Here is a 26,414-nt window from a genome sequence, read left to right as displayed (position 1 = left end):
GACCTCACGTCCCTCACAGGACAGAGACACACCGGAAGAGGCACGACCCGAGCTCACGTCCCTCACAGGACAGAGACACACCGGAAGAGGCACGACCCGACCTCACGTCCCTCACAGGACAGAGACACACCGGAAGGGGCACGACCCGAGCTCACGTCCCTCACAGGACAGAGACACACCGGAAGAGGCACGACCCGACCTCACGTCCCTCACAGGACAGAGACACACCGGAAGGGGCACGACCTGAGCTCACGTCCCTCACAGGACAGAGACACACCGGAAGGGGCACGACCCGAGCTCACATCCCTCACAGGACAGAGACACACTGGAAGAGGCACGACCCGACCTCACGTCCCTCACAGGATGCAGACACACTAGAAGAGGCATGACCCGAGCTCACGTCCCTCACAGGACAGAGACACAGAGTTATAAACCCAGCATATGAGAGCTTACTGAAATGAAAACATTCAGTCAACTAGAGTAGCACGTACTCACTCTGACCAAGGTGCTTGTTCCATGGTCAATAAGGTTATATAATAACCAACTGTAATATTTTTCTCAGGTAGTTAATTACTTATTTTTTCCATGCAGTTATTGGTTTCTTTAAACTCTATTCATTTTAGCAAACCTCGACTAAAATTAAGTTTTTATTTAATAGTTACCTAAATCACTTATTGAACCTGCAACGTCTGCCTTTGGTAATTCAACAACCACCTAGAAACAGAATATTGAAAATGAATATTAATACAGTATAATTATGAAACAATCTAAGCATTTGTAGCTCTTATTGAGACAGCATACTATATTAGGCGCTAAGAATGTCACTGCTCCAGAAAAAAGACCGCACCTTAACTTCAGAATCCATATTTTATTTTGTTTTGCTGAGGAAAATTTGGCATGAGCTAACATCTGTTGCCAATCTCCTTCTATTTTTTTTGGATGTGAGCCGCCACGGCATGGCCACTGATGAGTGGTGTAGGTCCGCACCTGGGAACCGAACCCAGGCCGCTGAAGTGGAGCATGCTGAATTTAACCACTAGGCCCCGGGGCTGGCCCCAGAACCCATATTTTAAATAGTAACGATCCCTTTCTTATCATGTCTCATTTCTCTCCACTCAGGGACTTACCAACAGCCTCAGCACAACCTCTAAAGCACATGCTCCTGATCCCATCCTCTGGCCCTGACTCTGCTGCAGTTCTCATTCCTCATTCCCACAGGAATTCCTGCAGGGGATTCCCAGTAGACCCAGTCTTGCCCTTGGTTTTCCAGTCTTAGCTCAGCCTGTTCTTGTCCCCCCAGTCTTCGTGCCCCAGACCAGGCACAAACAGTAGGGCAGAGAGCCTGTGCATTCAGTCGGCGCAGCCCCATGAGCCCAGGCACGTCTTACTCACCCACATGTTGAGAACCCCACTCTGGTCCAAGGAAGCAATGTGGAATGACAAACCTGACATTTCTAAGGAAAACAGAAACAGAAGAAACGGCCTGTAAACAAGGAAACTACAGTTCATAACTAGATTTAAGGACTTTAAGGAAGTGAAGGATCATGTACCTTCCTGAGTAGAAAAGGGTGAAAGGACAAAACTCTGTTTTTTGTAGACAGACGCTGAGATGGGCTCTATTGCTTGAAGAGGACTGCGGTGGTTCACTGACGTAAGGACACCATCTAGGATTTACAGCACACAGTACCACATGTAAGCACAAGTCACAGAAATACAGTTAATGCTACGCAGGCACAAACATGGGTGCTTCTGGGACACATCCTCCGAACATGGGCCACAGACAAAATGATATGTGACCACTGCTTTCACATTACCATGAAACGGAGACCACAGACCTCCAAGCACCAATTCTGACGAGCTGCCACATCTCTGTGAGTCTACAGGCAGGAGGGTGGGAAGGAGGGTCAGGCTCTCCACAGTAAGAGAGAGTCCCAAAGACAGAACGGAGGCCAGACCAAAGCGCCCTCGGAGAGAAAATCTAACTCCCAGGGCAGGACCCTGGTGGCCCATTCACCAGCTCCAGGCATAGACAGGGCTGGGAAGTGAAGCAGGATGGAGGGGAACACTGACAACAGCACTGCTTCTGGAGGAGGAGGGGCACACAGACAGAGCAGCACAGGGAGCAGGGAGTAAGGGAGACTCGGGAGAGGACAGATCCACCAGCCCCAACCACCCACCACCCAGAGCAACAGGACCATCAGAGAAATGACACTTCACAAACTAGTAGAGCAATATCCACCTACAAAATGGCCAGGAGTAGAAAAAAATCAGACAAATTCCATACAAAGCTACTGTAAGAAAAAACAGAAAATGCAAATCAAAGCATTTAAGCTGATGAAAATTCTCCCCCCAAAAAACAAGCTCGAAACAGAAGACCAAAGTTCACCACTCCAGACTGCATCCCATGTCCTCAAAAGCATTAGGAAAGGTATTTAAAGCAAGCAAACAAAACACCCAGAATCAGAAACCCACAACAGAAATGGATAGAAAAACGGCAAGAAATAAAACGAGAGTTGGAGTTGAACTCAGGAAAGAAAATGAAGAAAAAGACAAAACTGTCTCAGAAACGAATAAACAACAGGGTTCAGACCCAGTGAGGCTGAAGGGGCCTTGCCCTGGCAGAGGTTGCTCTCCTGACTTGGGGGTTTCCAGCACAAGCTCCACAGTTCTCTCACCACTGGGAGCTCACTGGAAACTGTAGGTTTTAGTGACAATACTTAGATGGCAAAAGAAAATGAAGGAACTATTTTAATGGAGTAATTTATTTGATAAAGAGTTTAAAAACTTGAGCGTTTTAGTGTTTTGAACATGGTAGTGAATTCAAAGGCTAATTAGTAACATCAGCAGCATTAGAAAATGTGCATCTTTATTTTTTTTTTTTTTTAAAGATTGGCACCTGAGCTAACAACTTGCCAATCTTTCCTTTTTTTTTTCTGCTTTATCTCCCCAAACTCCCCCGTACATAGTTGTATATCTTAGTTGTAGGTCCTTCTAGTTGTGGTATGTGGGATGCTGCCTTAACATGACCTGACGAGTGGTGCCATGTCCGCGCCCAGGATCTGAACCCTGGGCCGCCACAGCGGAGCACGCAAACTTAACCACTCAGCCACGGGGCCGGCCCCAGAAAATGCACATCTTTAAAAGACATCTTTTCTAACAGCATCAAACCCATAAGGTACCTATAAACTCAAACATTCTCGATAGCGGCAATATCATCCGCAGAGGGGCAAAAATTAGTTGTTGAGGGACAAAAAAAATTGCTGTTTTAATGTATAAAACACAGATATAGTACTAAAGAGATAGACAATATATATGTGGTATTAACATTTCATGAAGGGGTGATTAGGAAACGAAAGTTTAAAAGTACTATTTGGTTAAGAGAATGAAGAGACAAGCCATAAATGGGGAGAAAATATGCAAAACACTCATCTGATAAAGGACTGTTATCCAAAATACACAAAGAACTCTTAAAACTCAAGAATAAGCAAGAACAAATCAACTTAAAAATGTGCAAAAGACCTGAACCTCACCAAAGAAGACAAACGGCAAATAAGCCTATAAAAAGATGCTCCATATTCTCATGTAGTCAGAGAGATGCAAATTGAAACCAGAATGACAGAGCACTACACATCTATCAGAATGGCTAAAAAGCTGACGTGTGACACACATGCTGGTGAGGATGGAGAGCACCAGGAACTCACAATTGCTGAGAATGCAAAGTGGGGCCACCACTTTGATACAGGCCCTTGAGGCAGGCTCTATTCATAATCGCCAACAACTGGAATTAACCAGTGTCCACCGACTGGTGGGTGAAGACACAAACCTAGTCCACACAGCGGAATACTGCTCAGCAGAGGGAGAGTGAGCCGCTGACACACAGCAACACAGATGAACTGCAAATGCATAAGGCAAGTGAAGGAAGCCAGACTCAAAGCTTCCACATTCTGCATGACTCCACTTATCTGACATCTGGAAAAGGCACAACTACAGAGACAGAAGACCCGTCCATGGCCAGTGGGAAAGGGGAGACACAAAACCAAGCATGGGCAGGACAGGAAGACAGAGTGACAGTCGGTTCTGAGTGCAGACCCTGGACAAGTCTCCTCTCCCTGAGCAGCGGGGATGCATATCCATGAAGCACTGAGAGGAAGCCCCAGAGCACCAAGTGCCCACCAGGGGGCAGAGCAGGAGGCTGAGGCTGCAGGTGCAGTTGTGGTGACCGTGATTGTGGCTGTGGTGGTTGTGACTGCTGTTGTTGTTGTAGATGTGGTGGTGGTTGTGGTTGCAGTTGTGATGGTTGTAGCTGTGGTTGTGGTGGTTGTGGTTGCAACTGGAGCCGCATGGCACGAAGTATTCACGTGAGTCTAACTAAGGATACTGGCAGGTCCAGTTGTTCTGGTTCCTTTTGTACCCCAAGAGGAGACTAACTTTCCTTCTATTTCACACATTAGAGGAATTAACTAAGCCACAGGAGTGGACACATACCAATTTGCCATAAGCAAATTTAAAACTAAAAGTTATCTCATTGAGGATTTGGAATCCACAAATTTACCAAGACAGAACATTCCAGTCAATGTTGGCCACTGACTGTGCATCACCTGGATGGAATTTTGCTTTTTCTATTATCAATCGCCCCTTTGCTCATAGGTCAGACTCCATCCTCTAAGGTAATCTGAATGACGTTCCTGAAATCTGTCATGGCTTTCCTAGAGACATCTGATCGGCAGGCAGGTGTCACTGACCAGTAGAAAATGTTGATGTCCTGAACGTCCAGAAGCAGTCACTCAGCTTCACATACTGATGTATCCGAGAGTCTTCTCGTAGATCCCACACGACGACTGAGCCGTGCATTGTTCCAGCAAATAGCAAGAAGGCTTTAAAAGGGCTAAAGCAGCAACACGTGACCTAAAAGGGCACACACAGAAAGCTGGAGACTGAAAACACGAGCCATGTTCACAGAGGCATGGCCCTCTCCGTTCCCCACAGGCCCAAGAACCTTCCACCTGGAAGCTGTGGGACACAGTCAGCAGGATGTGGCTGAGCATCAGCCTTCTCAAGTGGAAAGCAGGGATGACGAGCCGACCCTGCAGCACTGGTCACAAACACAGGAGCCTTGCACACAGCCGGGGACACAAGGTGTGCACCACGAGCCCTCCATTCAACCCAATTAGCTGGGCCTAGAATGGCAAAACCATCCTTTCTCATTTTATTTACATCCTATATCACAAAAAGCTAGTTTTCAAACCCCCAAAACTGACACCCGTGAAAGTTATTCTTCTCCACAGATTTGGTGGAAATCAATGGTTTTGAGGTCAAAGTGCATATGAATAGGAAAATACAAATGTGATGCAAACCCAGTAAGACAGCTAGCTCCCCCACTGTACTTCCACGGTCATCAAACCATGGCCCCATTAACCAGGAGCCGGGAAACACATGAGACTAAGGACTCTGAAAACCTCAGGCACTCTAAGAAACTTCTAAAATACCCATGACCCAAAGAGTGAAGGCCAAGAAGTATATTCTAGGATCCCAGACCATGCCCAGGGCGACCAATGTTTTCATTAAGCTACACTGACAGCTAATTCCCAATGAACCAAAGAGGCTATGACAACGCTGGGCTCCTCGGTCTGAGCTGATCCTCAAACTAAGAATTTCTAGAGTCAAAACAGACATATGCATGTTCTTTGTCACACCTGTACAGAAAGAGCTGAGGGTGGCTGAGGGGAGGAGGAAATGACCATGTAACTTCCCATCCTCCCACATCGCTGGCCCCGACACTGAACCTCCGCGCACCGCCCACCCTTCCTCTCATTACACCTGTGACTGTCTCCAAGTTGTACCTTCGACTCACATATCAGGACCTTCTGAGGCCCTGAAGGCTGCCAGATATCCCACACACAGAGCACATATTTGTCATCCAGCACAGGGGCAAACGCCTTTTCAGCCACCCCGTGAACAGACACCACCGTCTGCCTCTGAACCTGGGAGGCATGCAGACAGGACACTTTTCGATCTAGGGATAAAAGAAGAAAAACAGTTCTGCATTTTAGTGATCTGCCAGAATCCATGTTAAATTAACACACTTAAGAATATTCAAATACTTTTCAGCTTAATGAAGAAACAAACATGGTCCCTTCAAAGCTGCAGATGACTGACATCTGGGTTTTAATAAATGGCCTCAGTTCTACCTGAAAACTGCCCACGCTGGCCTCATGGTTTTGCTAAAAAGCAATCCTGCAAATTTAGTAGAATGCAGCCCGGGACAACAGGCTTTCTCTCTCGTCTACTAGCCACTCCCACAAACACCAAGCTGCCCAAATGGGATCTGGTGTAATGGGACCAAGACTTTGGTTCACCAGGTGAGATGAAACACTCAGTCTGTCAGACACCTGTCATCTCAATCTCATTTTCCTTCTATGACTTCAAGTTCATTTTACTAAAACACAACAAGTAAGAAAAACCTCCATCTGTTCACATTTGGAACCCACATGCATCATTTGTCTCTTATGAAGGATTCTAGAGATGTGTATCATCCAACTTCCTGCAGTTCTGCCAAGCGGCATCACTTACCAGCTCCTTTAACACCCATTTCTCAAGGTGGGCTGGGCGTGGGAGTGTGGACGTCCTTGTTTTGATTGCTACAGCTAAAACCATTTACTATTTTTCTAATAGGATAACTCTTAGCTTTTAAAAACAAAAATACTATCAAAGAACACGAGATTTTTTTTAATTAACAATGTCATTTTTCTTAATGTTAAATGAAGAAGAATGTATATGAATCTAAAACCCTCTATAGCAAGCAAGACAGAAGAAACACCTAGAACGAGTGGCACCAATGCCTTGGCTTCACACAGGCCTGGGAGCACCAGGTGAAGCCGACCACTGGGCACACCTGGGTTCCTGGCTTCTTCACACAGACCAGGCCCACAGCTGCACCTACTACCTCACTAGCCACTTTTCTTTAAAGTTGTTTTTTTGTGTGTTTTTTCTTCTGGGAAAGATTCTCCCTGAGCTAACATCTGTTGCCAATCTTCCTCTCTTTTTTTTTTGTTTCCTCCCCAAAGCCCCAGTTCATAGTTGTATATTCCAGCTGTAACTCCTTCCAGTTCTTCTATATGAGCTGCTGTCACAGCATGGCTACTGACAGACAAGTGGTATGGTTGTGCAACTGGGAACCAAACCCAGGCCGCCAAAGCAGAGTGGACTGAACTTAACCACTGGGCCATCAGGGCTGGCTCAGCTGCTTTTCTTTAAAGCAAAGAGGGGACCAGCTTAAGAAATTTAAATTTGGTCATGCAAATGCAGTTTCTTTAAACTAATTTAAATGATTACATGCAATCACACCTTATGTCTGATAACACACGGGCTTCACTTGTTTAGCATTTCGTGTTTCATAAACATGGATTAACTTAAAATCTAAGTAAGAAGACCTAAGTGAAATGTTGAGCTTGCTACTCACCCATAACTAAGTCAATCACACAACTTTCACCTAAACACTCTCTCAGGCTGCTCCTACTGTCTCTCTATTCCAAGAAATCAAAAGAAACTGAATAACTTTACCGAAAAACAAACAGAAATTAAAACAAACACACAAAACCTCAGTTTCCATTCATTTAAATAATCTCATTCATTTAAATTGCTGCATGCCACTCTTCTAATCATCTTAGGAGAGTGTTCTTCATAATTTTAACACAACATTTAAGAAAACATAACATTTAAGCTTATACTTTGGAGTTCTTCAGAAGCTGAACCTCTCTCTGTTCTATATTCAATAAACCCCGTCACTTTAACGTAAGACGTAACGTTAAAGATCATTATTTCAACATAAAGGTTTAGTACTGGATTTAGAAACACACTCAGGGACGCCTCTTACTCTGCAGGAACGGCAGGCTAGTGTTCAACTGAGAGGACCTGTCACTGAAAGGCAGGGTGTTGTCCTGCATCCGGGGGCTCCAGCTGGGCTCAGCGGCCACTCGATCCTCTTCGAGCAAAACCGCAATCACCTTTCAAAGACAAGTGAGCAGTCAAGAAACACTGTCAGATGTACTCAGTTCTACAAAACAAAAAAATGTATTCCTCTTGTTCATTTCTTAAAATAACTTCTTAACTCCAATACATGATAAAAACTAAAAGAATGAAATAAAATTGTTCGTTCTGCACAACAGTGGAAATCAACAAGTAGAGTTCCATTAATATCAACTCTATAGGAGAGCCATTACTTAACGTTAGATGTTGTTTAGAGTGAATAAATTGCTAAAAAAACAAGAGAAGGAAAATGGCTGACATGCACCTTTTCTTGAATAGAAAGAGTATAAACATCATGGACACATCACTACACTTGTCCTCACTGGGTTAGGTGAGGACCTGGAAAAAGCAGAAAATGACTGTAATGGCTCTAACAGGGTGTGTTTACGAAGTTGATGAGTGAGGGGGAGACGTGGCAGACTCAGAAGAAATGTACCCCGGAGAATCAAGGGGACTGGAGGAGGGAGAGGAGCGTCTCGCGGACAAGCGAGGGGACCAAGAGAGGGAGGAAACATCTACCTGAGAACCGAGGGCACGGAGGGAGGGAGGGAACGTCCCCCGAAGAACCGAGGGGACCAGGGGAGGGAGGGGACGTCCCCCGAAGAACCGAGGGGACCAGGGGAGGGAGGGAATGTCCCCCGAAGAACCGAGGGGACCAGGGGAGGGAGGGAACGTCCCCCAGAGAACCGAGGGGACCAGGGGAGGGAGGGAACGTCCCCCAGAGAACCGAGGGGACCGAGGGAGGGAGGGAACATCCCCCGAAGAACCGAGGGGACCAGGGGAGGGAGGGAACGTCCCCCGAAGAACCGAGGGGACCAGGGGAGGGAGGGGACGTCCACCGGAGAACCGAGGGGACCAGGGGAGGGAGGGGACGTCCACCGGAGAACCGAGGGGACCAGGGGAGGGAGGGGACGTCCCCCGAAGAACCGAGGGGACCGAGGGAGAGAGGGGACGTCCACCGGAGAACCGAGGGGACCAGGGGAGGGAGGGAACGTCCCCCGAAGAACCGAGGGGACCAGGGGAGGGAGGGGACGTCCACCGGAGAACCGAGGGGACCAGGGGAGGGAGGGGACGTCCCCCAGAGAACCGAGGGGACCAGGGGAGAGAGGGGACGTCCACCGGAGAAGCGAGGGGACCAAGGGAGGGAGGGAATGTCCCCCAGAGAACCGAGGGGACCAAGGGAGGGAGAGAACATTTACTGGAGAACCGAGGGGACTGCACATCTGAGGTTGGGGTATATAAATAAAGCCGAGGTTGAGATCAAGGTCTGCCCCTACTCCCCTGCATCGCGTCCTCAGTTCATTCCTACTCTAGCTCATCTCTCCTTCCCTTCACACCGCCCCTAAGTGCTCCCTCCTCTTAGCGCCCCATGAACTTACACTAAAAGAGAAGCCAATTAAATTAAAATATGTGAAAGCATGGTCTTATCTCCTAAACCAGGCTCTCACCCTAACAGTGGCCCGGGGAACAAATAACCACCAGATGTCAGTAACAGAGATGGAGAAACAGGCTTATTCCAAATCCTCAGGCTGGGTTCAACAATGCTTACTGTAATAATTGCTACCTTATACTTAAATTGGAGCTTACCCACAAAATATATGAGACAACTGAGGAAATAAGAACCTCGACTTTAGGCTTGATGACGTTAAGGAATATCACTAATGTTGATCCTTTTATTTGAGAGATTCATACTGAAATATTCTTGGAGGGAATCATATGGTGGTGTGATTTGTTACAAAATAATTGAGAGGTGAGTGGTGGGGTGAGTGGGTGGCTCAGATGAGACAAATCAGCCATAAACTGGTAACTATTGAAATACTCGGGGTTCACCATACTGTTCCCTTTATCTTTGTATGTATCTTGAAAATTTTCACAATGTTTTTAAAATCAAGAGTTTATTACTTTCAACTACCCTAGACGTATGCATGCCTTGCCAACTTAATATGCATTTTTCAGTCTACATTTATTTTAAAATGTAAGCGATTAATATTAAGGGATAGAATCCAAATACATAGACAGTACTTGTAGCCAAATACATTTACTGGGGTCATCTGCACACAAGGGCTAATGACCATGGACAGACACATCACAGAGCGTACCTGGCAGGCTGCCCGGAGAAAGCTGGACAGTCTCGGCGTATCGACCTTTGGCACAGCTGCAGCATCAGAGCTATCTGTACTCCCACTGCCTAAAACAAACCGGTTAGATAAAACAACCAGGTCCACACAGAAACCTAACATAAAGATGTACACCTGAAATTTATGTTATAAACCAGTGTTACCTCAACAACAAAAAAACCCAACAAGGTTGACTCTGAAACAGTCATGCATTGCACACCTTAAGTTCAGAGGTGTTACAACAGGACACTAGGAGCCCTGGAAGGACAGTCAGAAAGTTTCCATTTTATTGTCTAGATGTACTTGTGATTTCTTGAAAAACAATAACATCTTGTTTCATAGAAAGCCTGTAAATGGGATTCTACTTAAATGCATGAAGGAAAACAGTTAAGGCATCGATGTAATTACTACATAAGCGATGCGTTTAGGTGTGTTACTTTCTCAGGGTGAGGCTTCCTGAGGAAAGGGAGCAGCAGGATTTGCCGCCACACGGTCGATTCCTCAGAACAAACAGTCCCGGGAAACTAATATTTACCTAGAAATAACTGAAACGAATGCAGTGTAAGCAGAACACTGTGAGTTCTGGGGGCCTTCGGTGTACACTGATGCAACATGTCTGGAAACTGTACTTGAAATATGAAAATTCTCTATTAATGAAAACAAACTGTCCCCAAGTGAAGAGAAGAGAGTGTTCCAGAAGCATATTTGTAAAGTGCTTGACTAGAATGTGGACTCTTCCTTACGTTTGGGAATAAAAGTGTTACAAACCCGGTCAGGCTGCAACCAGGCCTCCAGCTCAGCGCTGAGTTAGTGGCTCACAAAAGCCAGTTTGATCCTGTGAAGAGCACTGGGTATTTCCACAGTCACATACTAAGAACCACACCAAAGAAAAAGACACAAGAGCAAAGAACAAGAACGGTAATAAACATGACACCAAAAATAAAGTAGACACTCAACTACCAACGGTCAAGAACAAAAAGCCGTTTACCCCCAGACACAGCCGTGCCTTCCCCTGGATGCTGGGTCCACGCTTCCCTGGTCTCTATCTCTTCAGTCTGAACATCTCTTTCAACGTGATCTTCATTATACTGAACATAGGCCTTAAAACAAAGGTATGCTGGAATTAGCACTGGGCCTCGACTTCAGAGAAATTTCTCATTATTGAAAAGAAAAATGGTTAAAAGGTTTAAAGTTAATAAGGAGAGTCTTCTTGCTTTTGCCAAAAGTAAGTATCATGGCATAAATGACAATCATTGCTTGCATCTTAAACGTTTAAGATATATATATATGTAGGCCTAATTTTCAAAAGTGTTTTCAAAAAGTCACATTAGGGGCTGGCCCAGCTGTGTAGTTGGTAAGTATGTGCGCTCTGCTTCAGCAGCCCAGAGTTCACAGGTTCAGATCCCAGGGGTGGACCTACACACCACTCATTGAGCCACGCTGTGGTGGCAGCCCACATGCAAATAGAGGAAGATGGCCACAGATGTTAGCTCAGGGACACTCTTCCTCAGCAAAAAAAAAAAAAGTCACATCAAACGATTGAGCTTTGGTTTGAAAATACTACCACACAGCCCACCAACATCCTATTCTCCTAGAACATACTGAGTTTGCAAAACCAAACATAATTTTTTTATTTCAAAAAGGTACATGCTTCAGTAAAGCCAGTTTTCTTACTAAGAGCTTTGAGACAAGAAAAACAAGCAAAGAAGTTAGATAATCTACTCAAAGTCAGTGAGTCACCCCAGAGCCAGGATTAATCTGTGAGCTTCCTGAGTTTCATTCTGTGACCTTCTTCCTACTGAAAGAGTATTATGGATTAAATGTACCCAAACATCATGAGTGATGGCAGTATAAGGAAAATAAGAGGTAAGAGATGATCCCTGACTTCAAAAACTTTACCATATTGTGTCGGGAAGTTGGACTAGCACAGAATTAATGACTGAAAATACTATAGGGAAATACAAAATTGGGTGGGATGGACTGCAGCAACTGTGGCATAAGAGAGAATTCAGTGTGAGTCACAGGGGAAGTCACCTAGAGAAGAGACCACGGACAGAGAAACAGACATCTAGAGGAGAGAAGGGGAAGAAGTACATAAACAAGGTAAGAGAAACACAGGTGGACAAGGGAGGACCTGGAAGGTAAGAGAAACACAGGTGGACAAGGGAGGACCTGGAAGGTAACAGAGAAACACGGGTGGACGAGGGAGGACCTGGAAGGTAACAGAGAAACACAGGTGGACGAGGGAGGACCTGGAAGGTAACAGAGAAACACAGGTGGATAATGGAGGACCTGGAAGGTAAGAGGGAAACACAGGTGGACGAGGGAGGACCTGGAAGGTAACAGAGAAACACAGGTGGATGACGGAGGACCTGGAAGGTAAGAGAAACACAGGTGGATAATGGAGGACCTGGAAGGTAAGAGGGAAACACAGGTGGACGAGGGAGGACCTGGAAGGTAACAGAGAAACACAGGTGGATGACGGAGGACCTGGAAGGTAACAGAGAAACACAGGTGGACGAGGGAGGGCCTGGAAGGTAAGAGAGAAACACAGGTGAGGGGCCTGGCAGCCTAAGGGACCTGTTCCAGAGGCAGGGGTGTAGAACAGAGCACATACTACAGATGCAAACGGCATCTAGACTACAGGGAGCCTGTGTCACTGCATGGCAGTGCTCAGAGACCTTTGCATTACAGGATTTCATACAGATGTTAGTGCTGCTGCACCCTCACCAAAGACTCAAGTAAGGGATCCAAATGTGACATTCTACTCCACGTTTAATCAATCCTCTGCTCTACAAGAAGCTATCCCTGGAGCCTCGGCACGTGCCCCATTCCCTCCACGTGGACCATCCATCAATGCTCAGGAGCCTTGGGAGCATCCGTGGACATGTGCCTAATTTCTCCAGGCCAATGAGCATCACATGATGAAGGGGTTCCCTTTCCCTCAAGCCTTTATCCTCTACACACCAGTCCCACGGGCTCATTTGCCAGAACAAGATGTGGTACATACAAATTTACATCTGTACTTTACTTGTATTTTGTCACTTCGTTAAGACATCTTGTACTAACCTGCTTGGTATTTTTTTTCCCAAAGTTTCTGATATACATGTCATATTCATTTACTGGTGGTAGATCCAGGAGAGAGAGAGTGTATGAAAAATCTAAGTCAATAAGCCGAAGCAGTTTTGTACTGCGAGTCCTTTAAAATAAATTGAAAACAAGACAGAAGTTAAAATGAATCATGTACAAAGGAAATATAGGGAAAGTGTAGAAACCTGATGGTCAGATGTAGGTTTTGTCAAGGACCCAACTTCTGTTTGGGTGTGAGCCTGAGGTATTCAACAGTTAAAGACAAGACAGTCACGCATGGACCAACGATCAGAGGATAACATGAACCACATTTTTGATGATTCTAATTCAGTGCCCCTGAGGCTAACACAAAATAAAGTTATAATACGTGTATGCCTAGCACTTTCACATGAAGTGATTCACTTTATCTCACGGCTGATGTCTTGACTAGAAGGATGACATTTTTGTGATGTCACCTGGGCTGGGGCAGGGAGCACAGCTTGTCTGGGTGTCTCCCTTTTCAGCCCACTCTTCTTGAGGCTCCAGGAGACCTGTTTCCCACAGGACTTGAACACGGCAGCCTCCCACGCAGCCAGCTGCCCCTCCTCCCCACAAGCCTTCGAGAAACTGTGTGCCCTTGCTTCTCCTCTGGCCTCAGAGACCTTTCCAACTGCCCGAGCTGGTCCCTCCTATCCTTCCAGACACCAGGGGCCAATCCTCATATTCACTGTTTGTCACTCCCACCGGAATATAAGCTCTGCATGGGCAGAGAGTTTTAGGTCTTTCATGTACTATGACTTCCAGATGGCTGGTGCTGAATCAGTGCGTGTTGAATGAGAGAATGAATGCTCCTTCCAACATTCAGGCATCTCGATAAATTGATTTGCCCTCTCCTTCCTTTCCACTCACTCTCAGGGTCTTTACAAATAGCTGCCACCTTCCCATAACATTCTCTGAACACCATCACCTAACCTCCCAACTTTTTACCTTGTCCTCCAAGAAGCACCTCCAAAAATGCTTCAACCACATGGCACCTCCAACAGACGAACCCTACCACTTTCCTTGGTTGCTCACTGATTGTGTGCTGTGAGGCAGGGGTTCAGGGTCCTTGTTTCCATACAAACCTGACTGTTCCAGCATCATTCACTCAAAAGACCAAGCTTTCTCCACTACGCCCCAGTGGCAATGCATCCGTCAGGCAGCCCACATTTAAATCCACCTCTGGACTCCCCTCTGTACACTGGTGTGTCTGACTATCCACGTGCAAAGAACAGTTCTAATTACTGTGCTTTATAATAAATCTTGATATCTTATAATCTTTTCTTCAAGACTGTCTTCACTATTCTTGACCTTTTGCATTTCCATATAAATTTTAAAATCAGTATGTTAATTTACACACACATACACACTGCTGAGATTTTTATCGGAATATCATTGAATCTCTTTGAGAGAAACTGACATCTTTGCAATATTAAGACTTCCAGTGGCCGGCCCCCTGGCCGAGTGGTTAAGTTCATGCACTCCACTTCAGCGGACCAGGGTTTCACCGATTCGGATCCTGGGTGCGGACACGGTACCACTCATCAAGGCATGCCGAGGCGGCATCCCACACAGCACAACTAGAAAGACCACAACTAGAGTATACAGAATATAAAACTATGTACTGGGGAGCTTTGGGAAGAAGAAAAGAAAAGAGGAAGATTGGCAACAGATGTTAGCTCAAGGCCAATCTGTAAAAAAGAAAAGAAAAGAAAAAAAGATTTTCAATTCACAAACATGATATGCCACCCATTTATTTAGGTCTTCTTGAATTTCAATAATGTTTGTAAGTTTTCTATGGTCTTGTACATCTTCCATTACATTCATCCTAATCCTATTGTAAATGGCAACATTTTAATATTTTTTCATTGCTAGCATACAGAAATAACTGATTGTTGTATATTGACTTTTTATCTAGCATTCCTGATAAATTCATGCATTATTCACATTTATTCATAAAGTCTAACAGCTTATCAGGTTTTTAAAATTTCTATGTACATAATCATGTTGCATTGAATAATAAATGTTTTCTTCTTTCTAATCCTTACAATTTTTATTTTTCTTGCCTTATTGCACTGGCTAGGATCTTCTACGATGTACAGAACTGATGAGAGTAGAGATCCATAGCTCATTCCAGATCTGAGAGGAAAAGCTTGTCAACAGCAGCTATAACGTCAGTTGTAGAATTTTTGTAGATATGCCTTATCAGACAAAGGAAGTTCCCTTTAGTCACAGTTTGCTAAGAAGTTTTATCATGAACGAGTACTAAATTTTTTCAATTGTTTTTTTCTGCATCTATTAAGAGGACTATACAGTTTTTCTCCTTTATTCTATTAAAATAATGAATAACATGGATTAACTTTTGAATGTTAAACCAACGTTGCATTCCTGATTATTAGGTGTTACTCTTTTTAGGTATTCTCAGATTCAAGTTGCTAATGTTTTATTAAAGAAATTTGTGTATATATTTACAAGAAATATTGGTCTGTAATTCTGTCTTCTAAAGTCTATTAAATTTTGGTATCAAAGTTTGGCCTCATACAACAGGCTGGAAAGTGAATTCATGAAGCTAGCAGTTATTTCTTCTTAAATGTTTAGAAGGCTTTAATGGACCATCTACACCTGTAGTTTAATTTGTGGGAAGGATATTTATGTATTAAATACATTTAATTAATATAGAACAATTCAATTTTTCTATTGCTTCTTGAATCTACTGTGATAAGTTGTGTCTCCTAAGAGTTTACTCATTTCATTTAAATTTTTATTGACATAAAGTTGTTCATAATACCATCTTATTAGCTTTTTAATGTTTGTAAGATCTGTAGCAGTATCCCCTTTTTCATTCTTGCTATTGATTATTTGTGTCTCGCTTTCTCTCTTTTTTTCCCTTGGTCAGACTGCCTAGGGGTATATAAATTTTATGAATGTTTTCAAAGAATCAATTGTGACTTTGTTGAATTTATTGTGACTGCTTTCAATTTTATAGATTTCTGCTCTTATCTTTTATTATTTCACTCTAATTTCTAACTTACTGTTCTTTTCTTGGCCTCTTGAGATAGATGTTTAGACCACTAATTTTCTATAGCTTTAGCTGCATCCCACAGGTTTTAAAGTGCTGATTTTCATTATCACTGTTAAAAAGCAGTTTCTAATTACATTTGATTTCTTCTTTGACCCAGTCTATTAAAAAATATACTACTTAAATTTCAAACTTTGGTGAATTTTCTAATTACCTTTGTATTATTGATTTCTAGAGCTTAATTCCACTGTGTTCAGAAGACAGACTCTATTATTTCAATCCCACGCCCACAGCATACAATCTTTTTGAGAAATGTTCCATGTGTACTTGAAAACAATATGGATAATGAAGTTGCCAGGTATAATTTGCAATGTATGTTAGGTGTAGTTTGTTAACCACGTTGCTCAAATCTTATAAATCTCCACTAAATTTCTGTCCCCACTAAATTTCTATCAGCTACAAAGAGAAGTATGTTAAAAATCTCCATCTGTGCTTGTAAATATGTCTTTCTCCTTTTAGTTGCATCAGGTTTTGCTTTATATATTTTGTAACTCTAGCATTGGGTTCATACAGAGGAGGATTGTTAGAGTGATCCGTTAGATTGTTAGATTTTATCACTATGAAGTGACTTCATTTCCAGTAATCTCCCTGCTTTCAAGCTTAGTTTATCTAATATTAGTGACATCAGTATTATTTTGGTTACTGTTTGCTTGGTATATTTTTTCCCATCCTTTTATTTTCAACCTTTCTGTGTCCTAATATATAAAGTTTGTCTCTTGGAAGTAATATATACTTGAATTATTTTTTCTCCAGTGGTACAATACTTGTCTTTTAATTGAATTGTTTAGTTAACACAGAATATAATTACTGATAGATTCTGATTTAATCTACCATCTTCCTCTTGTTTTCTATTCATCCGTAAGTCCTTTGTTCCTCTGTTTTCTCCTTTCGTGCCTACTTTTTGATTAACCATGTATTTTTTTTATTATTCCATTTACTCCTCTATTATCTTGTTAGTCATATTTTTTTTGCATTATCTCTTAATGGTTACCCTAGATATTTCAGAATGCATTTCTGACCTTAATGTAAAATTTACCTTACATCATGTACTTTCACCTCTTCCTTCCAGGACCTTACACAATTTATTATCCCCTTCCTTACCTCAATTCTTGTACAGTCACGCATCACTTAACACAAGGACACATTCTAAAAAAAGCATTCTTAGGCAACTTGACCACTGTGCAAACATCACACAGTGTACTTACACAAACCTAGATGGTATAGCCTACCACACACGTATGCAGTACGTTACTAATCTTATGGGACCACCGTCATATATACAGTCCACCATTGACCAAAACATTGTCATGGGGTGCGTGACTATAGTATATTGTGAAGTAATTTAATTCCACATACATTTAAATCCCATAAGATGTTACTGTTATTGCTTTTTGCAGTCAGCATTAATTCCTATTCACCACACACTGATCCTTCCCATTGCCACTGTTTCCTTTAGGTTTCTGTGTTTTCATCTGGGATCAATTTCCTTCTGCCTAAAAAACTCCTTTAACTGTTTCTTTTACTGCAGGTCTGCTGGCAATGAGTCCTCAGGGCTTTTGTCAGTCTGAAAACGGCTACCTTTTGCTTTCATTTTAAAGAATATTATTTACCTGGTACCAATTTTTAGCAGTAATTTTGTTTCAGCATTTTAAACATATTTGTCATTGTCTCTGGTTTACATCGTTTCTTTTGAAAATTTAGCTTTAAGGCTTACCGTGACTCCTTTTAATGTAATGGGTCTTCCCCTACCCCTGGCTGTTTTTAAGGTTTTTCTTCCTTTTTCTGGTTTCCAGCAGTTTGAATATATTGTGTATAGATGGACTTTGTTTATATTTTTGTTATTTGTATTTATCATTCTTGAGCCTCTTTAAGTTGTAGTTTGACAGCTTTCATCACTTTTGAAAAACTCCCCCTTGGGGCCGGCTCCATGGCCGAGTAGTTAGATTCACGGTGCTCTGCTTTGGTGGCCCAGGGTTTCACCATTTCAGATCCTGGGCGCAGACATGTCAACGCTCACAAGGCCGTGTTGAGGCGGCATCCCACATGCCACAACTAGAAGGACCCACAAGTAAAATATATAACTATGTACTGGGGGGATTTGGGGAAAAAAAGTAGGGGAAAAAAAAAAAAGAAAAACTCCCAGGCAGCATATATTCAAATATTGCTTCTGCCCCAATCCTTCTCTTGTCTTTCTGCGATGTTACTTATACACATGTTAGATGACTTTTGCTCTCTCTCTCATATCTCTTCCAATATTTTTGGTATACTTCCATCCTCCTTTATCTCTGTGCTTCAGTTTGAACATCTTCTACTGTTCTCTCTTCTAGTTCATTAATCTTATCATCTCTCCAGTAAAACTTGCTATTAAACTTATCGACTGAATTCTTCATTTCAGTTTATTTTGTGGGAAGGTTCCAGAACTTCCTTGATTCTCTCAGAGATTTCAGTGTTCTGTTGAAATTAATCTTTTTTAATCTGTTTTCTTCAACATATTACTCATCACTATTACAAAATCCACAACTGATAACTGCACTATCAGGATCACGTATGGGTTCATTACTACTCTTTGTTTTTTCTCTTAGTTTTTGGTTGTTTGAGTCTAACTCCTAGTATGCCAAGTAATTTATTGAATGTCAAGCATTGGATAGGAAAAATTGTAGAAATTCTGAATATTGTTATTTTCCTCCAAAAAATACTTAATCTTCTCCTGGGAGGCAGAGAACAGGAAGATCACACTGATCTAAGTAGGGCTTGGTTTTGGGGTTTGTGAGACCTGGTCCATTTCTGATTTGCCCTTTTCCTATAGCACAGGCCCTTTAGGGGTCTCAACTACAGCCTGGGGTGGTTATCAGGGAAACTTCAACTTTTGTCTCCTCACTCTTGTGAGAAGCCACCACCTTCTGTTTAAGTACTGCCCTGGGAAACACAGCCGCAGGCTACTGCAGTGGAGCATGGCCATCATCTGGATGCATCCTGGTTCTCCAGTACCTTGGCCTCGAGTCCCAGCTGTCTTGACTTCAATCAGCTCTTTTCCTTTTTTTTAATCCAGCTTTTATAGTTGCTTTCAATAGGATGTACTTTCACATATTCACTGACAGCCTAATTTTTTCTCCTGTGAATTAGCTCTGTGTGTCCTGACCATCCAGGGTCCCTCTGATGCAAAGCCAGGGAAGTAAGTGAGAGAGAGGAAGCACACTGCTCCTCTCCCTCCCTCTCTGGTTGGGCTTGAGTGGCTGGTCCCAGCTCCCTGTCTGGCTGAGGAACATGCTGCCTCCTGCCCCTGAGTAGCTTCTCAGCTTTCCCAACACCTGTGTGATAACCCCTGCATCACACCCTTCTGTTTTAAAGGCTCATAGAGTTTTCTGTTTTACAGCCCAGAGCTCCAGGTTTACATGACCTCTGCCCATTATTTATTTATTTATTTATTTGATGAGGAAGATTGTCCCTGAGCTAACATCTGCGCCAATCCTTCTCTATTTTGTATGTGGGACAATGCCACAGCGTGACCTGATGAGTGGTGTGTAGGTCCGTGCCCGGGATCTGAACCTGCGAACGCCAAGCACCAAAGCAGAGCGCACGAACTTAACCACTATGCCACTGGATCAGCTGACCTCTGCCCATTTTTAACTAGGGATATTTTAGCTTTGCTTACTAAATTATAAAAACATTTTATGCATTAGGGATAGTAAACCTCTATCATTTTGCAGATACGTTTTCTCAATTGGTCAATTATGTTTAAATTTTGTTAAATTCATGGACTACTACACCTTATAGAAATTTAATTTTTTATTTTCTTATTTGCTTTTATTCTTAGAAAGTCCTTTCCTATCACTGAAATAACCACTTATATTACCATCTGGAATTTACCTTGGGTATATTGTGAAGCAGGTATCTATTTTCCCCCAAATTCTAAATTAATTTACTAAATTTATATCTAGCACTACTGCTCAACAGTTTACATTTTTCTTCTCTGTACCTTTATTTCCATACAACACACAAAGATATAAACGCCAAGACCTACCCACATTCCTATAAAGTACCCCTGAATTTTCCTCAAAAATCTTTTTATTCTCATTTATCATTAATCCATTCGTTTCAGCCTTTAATTTTTTAATTTTTCTTTTAAAATCTTTAATATAATTTTTTACTGAAAATAATTCATGTAACATACTTACACATTACATATAATAATACAGTTAACCTCCTACAACCCCAGGCCTAAGCCCAGAACCAGAAAACTACCGATGACCCACCCAAAGGAGCCCTCCTACGACAATCACTAGATGGAATTTCGTAATTATCATTTTCTTGCTTTTTAAAATGTAATTTGATCTCATATTATATATGCCTAAACAACACACTGTGTGGTTTTGATTGTTTCTGAGTTTATAAAAATTACCTTATGTAACTTCTGAGACTTTAAACTGGGTTAAAAAAAAAAAAACCCTAGCCATAGTGGCAGAAACTGGTTTTACCACCACAACAGGAAGCCCAAAATATAAGGACAACAAAAATGCTGTGAAAACTGTTAGTTTTATTATTAATGATTTATTTGTTCCTTTAGCAAAATTTACTGAGTTCTTACTAGGCCATGGACTGAGCTAGATGATATGATGGATTTTAAACCCACTTTTTAAAAACAAACAATTTTTACACTTACTCCTAAATCTTATCTGGGTTTCATAGTATAGACCCCTGAGTTGAGACTATCTCTTTGACTCTCATAAATTCCCAAATTTTCAGTAATTGGAAGCTTAGACTTTGATGTCTGGTAGCCCTGAGTTCAAATCTCTGCTCCACTGTTCCCCAGATGACGCCCTCGAGCCTCCCTCCCCTCATCTACACAACAGAGCTGTGAGGACTCAAGAGGGAATTACACTTGGGAGGCACAGTGCCTGGGGCACACAGAAAAATGAGCACTTCACAGTGTTACCAACTGGTGGTACTCTTGACCAAGACGAGTTCCCCAGCTTCCACATCTGAAAACAGATGCAGCAACACCAGCAGGCAGGGCTGTCCCAGCGCCGAGTGATGCTAACCTTGCCTCCACCAGGAGTGACTCGCTGAGATGCAGGCGGGCCACGCCCACTCCCTGAGGACATGGGACTCTGGCCACTGACTTGGTGACTGCATGCTCATGATTCTGCCTCAGCCAAAACAGGTCCTGACTCCCAGGGCCACTCCAGAATCTAGAGTACAGCAGTGCACACAACTGCACTATTAACATAAAAGCTGAACGCTAAGAAATGTAGCACAAAGTAAAGAATGCACCTAAATAGTCAGAAGAGAAAATAAAATGAAAAGCTATTTTTTTAAAGTATACTGAAGAAAAGTACATTAAAATTCCATAATGCGTTTCACAAATTTCCAAGACACCTACTTTTGCTTAAAGGCCTGAGTCCGACTCCTTTGACGGTGTGAGGCTGTTGCAAAATCCATGAAAATTCCACAAACAGGGGCTCTGGAAGAGGAATTGTTTGCATCTGTACCAAAAAAAAGAAACCACTTTTCTGAAACTGAAATATTTCTTTCAAGCAAAACAATCAAGAGTAAAACAATTAGAAGCACATATAACAACTAGACTCAAAGGTCTTTACACACAACTAATGATAACAACGATAATCTTCCACACCCTGCTTCTGCTAATTTCATCTAAAACTTTCAGGCAACACAGCAGAATTTACTGCGTATGTGCCGATCACACTATTAAAACTTCCCAAAATATTTAAGAATTCATATAAGATACACTCCTACACGCCTACTTCACTCTCCCCATCTCCCCTCCAAAAAAATTTATGTAAGCGAATTGGGACATGAATATACAAAATGGATAAAACACAGAAAGAGATGCAAGCTGATGCTGGATCACACTCACTAAGCGCAAGACAGACAACAATGGCGCGGCAGCGTGTGTCTCGTCAGAGACTCCACAGTGCGCAGAGAGGTGGGTAGACTGGTGACCAGTTATCAGACTGGACTAAAGGCTCCTATCACCATGACCAGCTCCACCCTCCACCCTTGTGCAGAAAGGACGGTCCCCACTTCATCTCCCCCGAGGATTTCTGTGGTTTTCTATGTGGACTTGCCCACATATTTGTTTAAGTATTTATTTCAATTGTATCTTACTCTGTCTTCTCATTCCTTTGGATGTGTGTTTGAACCCATCAAAAGAGCATGTGCAATCTTGCCTTCTTACAGTTTTATCAAATCCACGAGGGTCAGCAGGACAGAGGCAATACCCCAGACCTGGGCTGGAAGGCCCGAGTTCAAGCCCCACTTTAGGACTGTGAGCAGGCTGTGAATCTGCACACCTCCACTTCCTCACCTGTCAGAACATCTACCGCACAGGATTGTTGTGAGGATTAAGGCAGGTCGTGTTCATGAGAGGCTGCTGCCAGGTGTAAAGCCCCATGTAAATACCAAGAGATAACTACTGAATACTGGTCCAGCCTGAACAATGAGGAAACTGGCAAATGTTTAAAGTCACAGGATGCAGACTTGAATGAAGATAGCCCTGGAGCAGGGCTCCACGTGCCACGTGTCAGCACCCAGGAAACGCTTATTTACTGACCAAGTGAGCGATTTACCTTTTGGAGGCGTATGAACTCTCTCAAATACCACGGCGTAACTTAGTGCACTGGGAAAAGTTATTATCAAATGGTTTCCTCTTGCCCTGAAAAAGGATAGGTGTGCAGTTTATAACCACATAGGCCAGTCACCAGAGGGTGCAGCAGCGTGCTGCATAAAAATAATACCATGACAGCTGGGGCAGGCCATATAGGATACAGGAAACAATACTCTATCAGCTACTGGATGATGGTGATTAAATGGTACTAATAACTAACATTCATTATCCTTGGTATGTGCCTGACACTCTTTCCAGCACTTTGCATGTATTAGCTTATTTAATTAATCCTCACAACAACCCATAGAACACCTTATCCTTATTTTACAGATAAGAAAACAGAGAGGCTAAGCAACTGCCCAAGGTCACACAGCCAGTAAGTGAAACAGGCACAGAGTGACAATGTCAATGCTCTGCCTGTCGGTGCTAGTTCCACATTAAATGGAGCCAGAATACAGCAATTGTGAGCCCCTAGCCTAGGAATCAGCCATGCTGGGGGCCTACTCACTTAACTGCAAGAGGAGTGTGCTACTAGACCTTGCAGCCAACTGTGCTGGGGCTGCCCAAACCCAATAAAGTGACTGAAGGGTCCACAGCAGCCACACACAGATGAGCATTACAGCCAGCAGCCAGGGGGACAGTCTAGCCTCCCTGGGCAGCTGCAGCAAGAGCAACCCCATCACAACAGAAGGACACAGGTAGCCCGCACAGGGATCACTACTAGATCATTTGGAACTGGTGACGAGAGAGCAGCACACTGCTGGGCTTCATAAAGCGTCTCTTTCAGAGAAGGGAAACAAAACAAAAAATAAACAAGTGGGACTTCATCAGACTAAAGAGCTTCTGCAAGGCAAAAGAAACTAGAATCAAAACAAAGAGACAACCCACCAAGTGGGGAAAACATCTGCAAATCAGATATCCGATAAGGGGTTAACCCCCATAATATATAAGGAACTTACACAACTGAACAACAAAAAAATAAACAGCCCAATCAAAAATTGGGCAGAGGATATAAACAGACATTCTTCCAAAGAAGATATACAGATGGCCAATAAACACATGAAGAGATGTTCAACATCACTAATCATGAGGGAAATGAAAATAAAACTATACTAAGATACCACCTTACGCCTATTAAAATGGCTATAATCACTAAGACTAAAAATAACAAATGTTGGAGAGGTTGTGGAGAAAAGGGAACCCTCATACACTGATGGTGGGAATGTAAACTGTTGCAGCCATTATGGAAAACAGTATGGAAATTCCTCAAAGAAGTAAAAATAGAAATACCATGCGATCCAGCTATCCCACTACTGGGTATCTACCCAACAACTTGACAGCAACAATCCAAAGTAACATATGCACCCCTATGTTCACTGCAGCACTATTCACAATAGCCAAGACATGGAAAGAACCCAAGTGCCCATCAACTGATGAGTGGATAAAGAAGATGTGGTATATATATATACAATGGAATACTACTCAGCCAGAAAAAAAGACAAAATCATCCCATTTGCAACAACATGGAAGGACCTGGAGGGTATTATGCTAAGCAAAATAAGCCAGACTGAGAAAGACAAACACCATATGATTTCACTCATTTGTGGAATATAAACAAACACATAGACAAAGAAAACAGTTCAGTGGTTCCCAGGGGAGGGGGTGGGGGGTGGGCACAGAGGGTGAAGGGGAGCACTTCTGTGGTGACAGACAAGAAATAATGTACATGTGACATCTCACAATGCTGTAAACTATTATGAACTCAAAAAAAAAAAGCGTCTCTTACATAAGGCCTCTTCTCCAAGATCAGGAGACGTAGCTGACCCACCTAATATGTAGATATAAGCACAGAGAAAGAGGCAAAATGAGGAGGCAAAGGCATATGTTCCAAGTAAGTGAACAGGACAAAACCCAGAAAAAGAACTAAATGAAACAAAAATAAACAATCTACCTGTCAAAGAGTTCAAACAAAAAGTCATAAGGATGCTCATTGATCTTGGGAGAAGAATGGATGAACTCAGTGAGAACGTCAACAGAGCACTGGAAAATATAAAAAAGAACCAATTAGAAATGAGGAATACAATACTGGAAATGAAAAATTCTATAGAGGGACTCGATAGCAGAGTAGATGATACAGAAGAACGGATCAGTGAGCTGGAAGAAAGACTAGAGAAAATGACCCAAGCTGATCAGATAAAAGAAAAAAGAATTAAAAGGAATGAGGACAGTCTAAGGGACCTCTGGGACAACATCAAATGCACTAACATTCATATTATAGGTGTCCCAGAAGGAGAAGAGACAGACAAAGGGGCAGAGAATCTATTTGAAGAAATAATAGCTGAAAACTTTCCTAACCTAAGGAAGGAAACAGACATCCAGGACAGGAAGCAGAGAGAGCACCAAACAAGATAAACCCAAAGAGACCCACACCAAGACACATTAAACTTAAAATGTCCAAAATTAAAGATAAAGAGAGAATCCTAAAAGCCGCAAGAGAAAGGCAACAAGTGACATACAAAGGAAACCCCATAAGGCTATCAGCTGACTTCTCAGTAGAAACTCTACAGGCTACAAGGGAGTGGCATGATACATTTAAAGTGCTGAAAGGAAAAAACCTACACCCAAGAATACTCTATGCAGCAAGACTATCATTCAGAATGGAGGAAAGATAAAGAGTTTCCCAGACAAGCAAAAACTAAAGTAGTTGATCACTAAGAAACAAACCTTACAAGAAATGTTAAAGGGATTTATTTAAGTGGAAAAGAGAAGACCACAAATAGGAATATGAAAATTATAAAAAAAAAAAAGACAATATAATCACTGGCAAAGGCAAATAAACAGTAAAGGTAGCAGATCAACCACTTACAATGCTAATATGAAGGTCAAGAGACAAAAGTACTAAAATCATCTATTTCCACGATAAGAGGGTAACAGACACACATGCACAAAAAAAGAGGTTAGAAATGATATCAGAAACATAAAATGTAGGAGGAGGGGAGTGAAACAGTAGAGCTTTTAGCAAGAGGTCAAATAATTATATACATATATCCATACAAATAATTATACATATAATATCCTATGTATATAGTATATATATACATAGGATATTATATATGAACCTCATGGCAATCACAAACCGGAAACCTATAATAAATATACAAAAAGGTTAAGAGAACGGCACCCAAAGATAATACTAAAGAAAGCCATCAAACCATAAGCAAAGAGAGCAAGAAAACAAGAAAGGAACAGAGAAGAACTACTAAAATACCTAGAAAAAAGTAACAAAATGGCAATAAGTACATTTTTATCAACAGTTACTTTAAATGTCAACGGACTAAATGCTCAATCAAAAGGCATAGAGTGGCCGACTGGATAAAAAAACAAGACCTATATATATATGTTGCATACAAGAGATACCCTTCAGACCTAAAGACACTCACAAACTACTAAAAGTGAAGGG

At 42.4% G+C, this 26,414-nt stretch overlaps 1 protein-coding gene across 22 annotated transcripts in view; it reads right to left on the bottom strand.

Annotated features, from left to right (window-relative positions):
- Positions 1–26,414, bottom strand: part of DYNC2I1 (dynein 2 intermediate chain 1) — a 73,488-nt gene that overhangs the window by 15,331 nt on the left and 31,743 nt on the right. For 14 of the 22 annotated variants that reach the window (XM_070618098.1, XM_070618100.1, XM_070618104.1 and 11 more), the window contains 10 exons: positions 21,710–21,812; positions 13,212–13,341; positions 11,131–11,242; positions 10,125–10,213; positions 7,874–8,003; positions 5,841–6,013; positions 4,743–4,905; positions 1,551–1,664; positions 1,393–1,454; positions 663–714 (listed from right to left, as the gene is read on the bottom strand). In XM_070618098.1, the coding sequence (XP_070474199.1) occupies positions 663–714; positions 1,393–1,454; positions 1,551–1,664; positions 4,743–4,905; positions 5,841–6,013; positions 7,874–8,003; positions 10,125–10,213; positions 11,131–11,242; positions 13,212–13,341; positions 21,710–21,812 (1,128 nt within the window). Of the gene's footprint in view, positions 1–662; positions 715–1,392; positions 1,455–1,550; positions 1,665–4,742; positions 4,906–5,840; positions 6,014–7,873; positions 8,004–10,124; positions 10,214–11,130; positions 11,243–13,211; positions 13,342–21,709; positions 21,813–22,916; positions 23,003–24,905; positions 24,995–26,414 lie in introns of all 22 variants that reach the window. The other 8 variants (XM_070618116.1, XM_070618117.1, XM_070618118.1 and 5 more) reach the window with 3 other exon arrangements.

This window comes from Equus przewalskii, chromosome 4, assembly GCF_037783145.1.
Source record: "Equus przewalskii isolate Varuska chromosome 4, EquPr2, whole genome shotgun sequence".
Taxonomy (NCBI): domain Eukaryota; kingdom Metazoa; phylum Chordata; class Mammalia; order Perissodactyla; family Equidae; genus Equus; species Equus przewalskii.
The sequence above is the reverse complement of the archived record's forward strand: the minus strand, read 5'-3'. Positions and strand labels throughout refer to the sequence as shown.